Source organism: Schistocerca piceifrons, chromosome X (genome assembly GCF_021461385.2).
Source record: "Schistocerca piceifrons isolate TAMUIC-IGC-003096 chromosome X, iqSchPice1.1, whole genome shotgun sequence".
Lineage (NCBI taxonomy): Eukaryota > Metazoa > Arthropoda > Insecta > Orthoptera > Acrididae > Schistocerca > Schistocerca piceifrons.
In genome coordinates, this window is record NC_060149.1 from 707,520,253 (window position 1) to 707,528,778 (window position 8,526).

The window sequence follows — 8,526 nt, forward strand, 5'->3', positions numbered from 1 at the left end:
GACAGCAATAATAACTATAAAAGACCAGTACAACTAGTAACTGCACCCCATTTCTTATGGTCTTAAAACTGCTTTGTGGAGCTAAGATACTAATGAAATATTTCACTGAAGAGGAAATAAAATGAAACTAATATCACACAACAGCAAAACTCTTATTCTTCGTCTGTTACGATGGTGGTTACAGGTATATAGAAATGATATCACCACAAATTGAAACAATGTAACTGTTTTTCCCACAATTTATTCATGACTGGGATAGACGGGAAAAATTATATTGGCACTAAGTACCTTCCTCCATACAGTTAATTATGGTTTGAGAATAACACAGTTGAAGCAATACGATAAATCAGTTGCTCTACATACAAAGCAACAGGACTTTAAAAAAAAAAAAACACCAGTTGACATTGTCAGAAACCTTTTTAGTTGAAAGAGTGTAATTAGTACTAATTCTTATCATTATATAACCAAAGAATTACTGACTCCAACATCACACAATAATTTAAAAAATAATTTTTTTTGCAAAATTTAATGTAACTCATACAGTGCAATCATAAGAAAATGTAAATCATATTGACAGTAAGCCACAGTAACATCTACAAAATAATGCTGGTGTACAATGATTGAACTTTAGGAGAAAAATTCTGCTAGGTGGCACAAGTTTATTGCACTAAAACTATACCAACAGAAACAATACACATCTGCGCCCAAGTAATAAATGAGATATTACATTATCATATAATAGCAGTAACAGTAGTAATTATAATAGTAATAAAAAGTTACAATTAAAACCTTTTAGAAAGTATATCTGAAGTAGTAAATTAAACAAGATGCAAGATGTGGATATTGAGATAAAGGTCCAGGCCATTACAAGGGTAGAATAAGAAAATATAACTTCCAAAATAAAAGTGGAATGGAGGACAAGATACTTTTGTTAACTTTGATGATATAGTAATTACTACACTAAGTTCCAATCAGCACGGGGGCAGCATATCAACATTCTGTAACTTTATATGTATTTCGACATAAAACAGAGAGTGTTGTAAATACTGAACTACACAGTTATTTAATTTTGCTTTTAAGTGTCATCAAACGAAGCAGAGTGGGTGAAAGGGCTGATAATGTATTAACATCTTAAATACCTCTCCTGCCTGTCACTATAACAGCAGAGAGAACAATATTGGAATATTGTATATATGAGATTCCGTGCAGTTGTTCACGAGAGCATTGTTGCCATTAAACCGACGGTGCACATTTTTGAAACAAACAAATTAACTGCAACACTTCCTAACTAATCCAACTTTTAAAAGCTCTTTCTTGAGATACTAAAAGAAACTAACAAATTTCTGGAATGGAATCACAGATGAGCACCTATGCTTGCCAGACAAATGTGTCAAGATTCAACTCCACAATTATTACACCCTGTTAACTGAACACCTTGTTATTAAACCTCATTAATTCTGTTACACCTTCATGCCCTCGTCTATGCAAAACATTCCCTGAATTACCAAATAAATGGAGAAAAAACAACACAAAAGTAAAACAACGTTAAGAAATGATCAGACAAAACTGATCTTTCAAAATATAATAAGGAAGAGCCTCAGTATAACAAATATAAATAATATCACAATTCACATGCTATACATAAAACTCATTTTTGTTGAAAGTTTATAACAAATAGCAATGAACATTTTATTTACCAGCCACCAAAGTTGCTGTTTGTATCCTGAGATGTTTACCAAAAATTTTTCCTTAATTAAAATCAGCCTCAAAAAGAATAAGAGCCATTACATAAATATAAGGAATTAGGGCTACACAGCGACTACAACTGCTAACATTAGTGCTATCCAGACATTTAACTTTTAACTTATTAAGTGTGCAAATGAGAAACCTAATATTATTGCAAATGAAATGCATAGTCAAGAATGTAAACATTTTGGTGTAGACCACTTAAAGATTTTTGTCAACCAGCTTTAAAAATAAAAATGTTAAGTTTAATCTATATATGTTAACACACTTTCCGAGCCATGTCCAATAAAAATCTTTCATTATAAAGATACGCAGTTACTTCCGTTCATTGTCAGCATCTTCTTTCTAACAATATACAAACACAATTTCAATTTACCACTACAGGGAAATTAATGGGTGTAACAATTTCAAGCTGTATTACTGTTTCACTTATCCAATCTCAGGGCATAACAACTGGAATTAAAAATTACAGGTATGGCTGGGCAAGCTACAGGCAGCAGTCACCAGAATAAAATATTTCTAGTCAATAGAATATAACATGTAGAGATTGGTTGTATCAGATGCATTAGGAATCAGTGGATGTCCAGGTGCCAATGTTGAGAAGCCCAGGAACATGAAGGTCCGAATTAAGAGAGCTGAAACAAAACCAACCACAGAACATTCAATAATAAATTTAGGAGAAACAAAAATCATATTTCGAGTCAGATTTTGACCATGCAAGTAAAAATACTCCCAATGAAACATTGTGAAAGTTTTTTTGTTTCCAGATATTAACAATGACAAAATGAGAAAATCTGCTGTCTTCAGATCTCGGCAATATGTGCAACTTTAACATAAATTTTTGGCTTACCCCTGTCACTGCGTTCCTTTTTGAAACATACGATGACCTGTGTGCACTTTAAGACCTCCTCTGCATACTCCAAGAGTGATACAAACCTGCAGAGCAGGACAACAAATAAATTAGAAGCCAAAAGAAAAAGAAACATTAAATATCAAACTATGGCCATTGAAGGGAATATTGTATCCAGCAATTTTTGAGAATGATCTGAAATCTTGTTACCGACTTTACCAGCCACACTGGTGCATATCCACAGAAGTAATACAATTCCTGTTAAAATCTGAGTGCCAGCTGTTCATGTAAAACAATTCTGGTGGTGTAAAATTTAGTGTTTCTAATATTAAAGCACAAAAAACAACAACAATCTAAAAGAAAACCAGGTAAAAGACAGGAAGGAAAAATAGAAATGGGCACAACAAATCTTGACAATTTACTACCGGCCAACATGTAGAGAGAGAGAGAGAGAGAGAGAGAGAGAGAGAGAGAGAGAGAGAGCAAACAAAGATATTTTCCGAATACAGACGCCGTTGCTTAAGCCAGGAAACATTTAATGGATTGTTGTGGGAATATATATTTACTTCGCATTTGGATTCACTGCACCACATCAACATACTGAACACTCACCATAAATACAGGTTTTTTATTATTATTTTATTTTGAGGGGTGGATAAGGGCGGTAGTGATAAGACAGCACAGACATACCAGTTATGAAAGGAACAACTAATGGTCTATGGTGTTCAAGCCAATTTATGACTTACTGGATTATGCACTTTTAATATAAATAGAAAAATAATTTTCATATTTTAGCGGAGCAACTGTGTCAATATTTACCTCATATTCACCCTGTGACAGTCATCACGTTTCCATACCAACCTGTTGTACCTCTTAAGAACATAACGACAAACTATCTGAATAGATGTATCCAGAAACCTATTAGTGGACATTAATACAGGGTGTCTACACCCTTCACCTTTTCTGTCAACTAACTTTTTTGGGGACACTTTCAATGAAGTGTCTTAATGTCTGTGGATAAATGGTAGCTCTTTCTTCTACAAGAGCTGAAACCAGAGAAGGTAGTAAAGTTGAACACTGGGGTCTGGAGCAGAAATTGACATAAGTCATTCCATAGGTGTCGGGATTCTGGGCATGCCAGCCATTTCAGAAATGATGTTAGTCACCAACCGTTACCACAAACATGCTGCTTTATGACAGGGTGCACTGTCATGCTGATACAATCATCATCTCCAAACTGTTCCTCTACAGTGCTGTGCACAGTAAATAATACCATAAAATCCCGCCATATTTAGTGCTTTACGTGCAATAAGGTGAAAACACCAACCACAAAAAACCACACAGTAACACCAACTCATCCGAACTTCACTACAAATGATGGCAGGTAACGTTCTATAGGCAGTTGCCAAAATCACACCGTTCCACTGGATTGATACAGCGTATAGCACAAGTCATCACTTCAAATCACTCATTTCCAGTCATCCTTTACCCAGGGACATCACACACTATATCACCTTAAACGTCACTTAGCAGTGACTACAGAAGTATACGGCTTATGAGGAGCTGCTCGATCACTGCACCCCGTTCTTTTTAACTTCTTACACAGTCACTGTGCTAACTGGTAAAGTTTGGGAACACCCGAGTGATTCCTTCCACCAATGTTATTTAACAATTTACAAACATCCTCCACAATGCTCTATGGCTCCTGCCTGTCAATACAAGAGGTCTGCCTGGTCTTGGTTTAGCTGTGGTTGTTCCTTCGCATTCCCATTTCAAATTAAAAGTTGACTAGGGTAGCTTTAGAAGGATTTAAGTGTCTGATGAATTTGATACTCGTGTCAAATCCAATGATTAGTACACATTCGAAGTCACTGAGCTCTCCTGACTGTCCTATTTTGCAGTTACTGCTTCTCTACTAACACACTGTATACCTGTCTCATCATACTGGTGGGCCCACCTCTCATGACATCTAGTGGTCAGTTTTGCTTTACATATGAGTGTTCAGATACTTTCGATCGAAGCGTATGGAAGCTGTACTGAGCAAGCTGAAAGTTTGTTTTACCAGTACATAGCACACTAAGCAAGGAGCACACAAAGCAAACACACTGTACACAGATAGCACACCATGCCACATTGACATTCAGGGGATCTCCACTTCAGCACTTGTGGGGCATTTGCAAACTGCAATATTGCCCGGGTTGTTCCCCTAATACTGAATCACTGAACGATTAAAAAAATAGAGCTATCAAACAACAATATGCATAAAAACAGTAGTACAAGACTTTTATAAAAAAATTTTAGTGGCCTTCAAATGAAATTACATGTGTGAACAGCACATAATTTATAAATGCCCTATTAACACCAACTAAACTTAGCACCTGATGCTTCACTTATAAATCACTACTTGATTCTATAGCATTTGGTCTTGCTTCTTTGAGGACAGAAACTGCTGCATTACAGACCCTCTAATCTAATTCAAAATTCCTGTTTGAGTTGTTATTTACTGATAGAAACATAAATTTTTAAACTGTAGTTCATCAGTATGCAAAGGTACTGTCTCTGATGTCCAATGTATCATTCAGGAAATAATGATTAGGCATAAGACAAAGTGTTAAACCAACTCAAGTGCCAGAACAATACACAGTTTCTGTTTAATACACTAAATCCAAATTAAACTAACTTAAGATGATGATTACGATGCTGTTAAGAAACTAGACTGCATTGTTGTCAGTACTTTCAACTGCAAAATGGTCAGCTGCCACTGTGGTGATAACACAAAGGGAGAACTATGGCTTATTTTATACTAGAGGTCTAGCCTCAGCAGTTTTATATTAAGGTGTGTTCAGTGAGTATTGTGATAAACAGATAATTTCTGAAGCACTCTACAAATAAAAATAACATTGACCTGATACAGAGGTGTTTTTTTTTTAATTTATTTATTATTTTTTTATGGTTTTAGGGCGCAAAACTGCTACGGTCATAAGTGCCCAGTCTGTGACTTAGGAAAAGGCAGAAAAGGGAACGAAACTCAAAAAATTGGAGAAACTAAAAACAGAAGGAAAGCTTAAAAAACCACTATAGAAAGGGGTTGGTTGTCCCCAAAAAGAGCTTCAAATTACTGACGTCATCTCACTGGCCCCAATAAACTCGAGAACGCGATCGGCTGAGCGCGTGTCATCTGCTAAAATGGACGATATTACAGGCGACAGCTGTAGACGAATGCGTAACGGAGTAAAATAGGGGCACTCAAGTAAAAGGTGTCATACCATCCACAGGTGAGAGCAGTGGGGACAGAGTGGGGAGGATCACCACTGATACAGTGTCAGTACATGAAGATGACCCAGCAGGTGGCTGCTTCAAGCTCAAACTGTGGTGAAGGGGTTTCATCCTCCAAAGCCACCACTAATGTTGACAACAAAACTGGTGGACCATAACAGTTTATTGTAGAATTTGCTTTTCTCATGAGAGGAGATGTTCATCTGACATTTCATCATCTGTGAGTGAGATGTAGGATAGCACCCAACTTCAGTTTCTTCCTTGCATTGGTCAAAGTAGCACACTAAGCATCTGGACCACTGTCAAAGGGACACCATATTCACTTAGAGGTCAATATCAAGATAAAATCATAGGGGAGACTGGTGTGATACAAAAGAACATATGGAGTAAAGAAGCAAAATGTGTGCAGTACTCTAAGCTTCCTAACCTGAAACTAGGTGCAAGCTGAAATAGAATGGAAACCATCTACAACACTACACAACAAATTTCCAGAAAATAATGTAATACACCTGATACCTTGCAAGTGCAACTAACTATATGCTGGTTCAGTTGGGGAAACTGCCAAAGGGGATAATCAGCCATGTAACAATCAGACTGCTTATGGCCTTAAAAGTAGTCAAAAGTTAACATAGCAAATTAGTTTTCTTTACTCCTGTTTGCTGTTCTTCCATTATCAGTATTTTTCACTAAAGTATGGTTACTGTTTAACAAAAGAACTTTAGGCCAAGGGTTCATATATTTTAACAGAATTCAGGATATTTTCGAAACATACAAAAATGCAGGACAAATGAGTAAAACTCAGGACATGATAGAATTATCATCAATACAGGCTTAATAATACGAGGCGTGTTTTTTAAGTAAGTACCGTTTTGAAATTTTAAAAAAGGACATGCTAAGATATCTAAATAATTTTAATTTTACATGAAAGCCTGTACCTTAATCTATGCACTGACGCCATTACAGTCTGATTCTTCCTTGTTTACGTTGTGTACTGAGTGTTCAAGAGGCCTCCGATAATCTTGAGTCCCTCCGACTGAAGTACGGGCTGTTATAAGATTTCTTAGTGCTAAAGGCCTAAAAGCGATCAATATTCATTGTGAGATCTGTGCAGTTTATGAAGAAAACATAATGAGTGATGGAATGGTAAGAAAGTGGGCGAGAGCATTTAAAGATGGCCACACAAATGTGCATGATGAACAACAGAGTGGGCGTCGTTCGGTCGTTATGAAAGTTTGGTGCAGGAAGTGGACAATAAGGTGAGAGAAAACAGGTGCTTTACGATTTTCTCCTTGCAGGATGACTTTCCTAATGTTTTTCGTAGTGTTTTGTATGACACTGTAACAGAGCACAGCACTTTAATTACCGAAAATTGTGCGCATGTTGGGGACCGAAAATGCTGACGGATGTGCATGAAACCAAACGTTTAGACAGTGCATTGACTTTCCTTGAGCGGTACCACAATGATGGTGACTATTTCTTAAGCCAAACTGTTACAGGCGATGAAACATGGGTGGCCTACGTCACACCAGAATCAAAGCAACAGTCCATGGAAGTTGAGCAATGCCATCATTTTGCTGCAAGACAATGCCCGACCGCATGTGGCGAATCAGACCAAAGATCTCATCACGTCTTTTCAATAGGAAGCTCTAAATCATCCTCTGTACAGCCCCGATCTTGCGCCCAGTGACTACCATCTGTTCCTGCACTTGTGCACTTGAAGAAACAGCTGGGTGGTCAGCATCTTCAAGACGATGTGAAGTCAAAACAGTGGTGATGCAGTGGTTAACAACAAGTCAGGTGGCAGACTTATGAGGAGAGTATTCAAAAACTGGTACAATGTTATGACAAGTGCCCCAATATTGACAGAAATTATGTAGAAAAGTAGATTAAGATAATAGAGGCTTTCATGTAAAAATAAAATTATTGAGATCTTAGCACGTCTTTTTTAAATTTGTAACGGTACTTACTTAAACAACACGCCTCTAAATTCTTTTTCACATAATATACCATACAACGAATGAGAGTAACAGTATTTGAAATGTTGATGTAAATATAAACACAAATTTCACACATTTTGTACTGAAGATGATCGTGCACAGGCTCAAGGAAGGCTAGCAAATATGGTTTTTACAACTGCCAGAGCTTTTGCTGTTTCTAGCTTGAATGTGTTCATTCGCACACAAAGCTGTAATTGTAGAAAACACTCCTGATAGATGCATTATATCCTGTAATAGCTAATGAAAATTCAACCAAGCTTCTATGTTTTAGACCGAGTCACTCAGCATAAATATCAGGAAAAATTTCTTACCATTTTTCACTGACAATTTCACATTGCAGTCCAGCAACTTTCTCTCCAGTATTTACTTGCGTAACAATATTCATCAAACAGTTCTCCCTCACACACAAAAGTTGATGACTATTTTACAAAACTACACAGTTACTGAATACTAATCCAGCTGATGGTTTTATGGCCATCCACAATCCACTGGCTAAAGAGATCCCAGAAATAGTTCACACCACACACAAACACATCCAATGCAGGTATCACAGAATGTGATAGCGATATCTAATTGATCAACTGTCACACTTGTCAACTTGTGTAGCTGCTGTTTTACTGCAGATGTCATAAATCTTAGCTTTTCAGCTTTCTAATT

At 36.7% G+C, this 8,526-nt stretch overlaps 1 protein-coding gene across 1 annotated transcript in view; it reads right to left on the reverse strand.

Moving 5' to 3' along the window:
- Window positions 1-225: 225 nt before the first annotated feature.
- The window catches only part of LOC124722629 (ornithine decarboxylase antizyme 2), a 41,647-nt gene continuing 33,346 nt past the window's right edge, over window positions 226-8,526 (reverse strand). The window contains exons 5-6 of the mRNA XM_047247763.1: window positions 2,597-2,682; window positions 226-2,381 (exon numbers count right to left, since the gene is read on the reverse strand). Of these exons, the coding sequence (XP_047103719.1) occupies window positions 2,266-2,381; window positions 2,597-2,682 (202 nt within the window). The 3' untranslated portion in view covers window positions 226-2,265. The remainder of the gene's footprint in view (window positions 2,382-2,596; window positions 2,683-8,526) is intronic.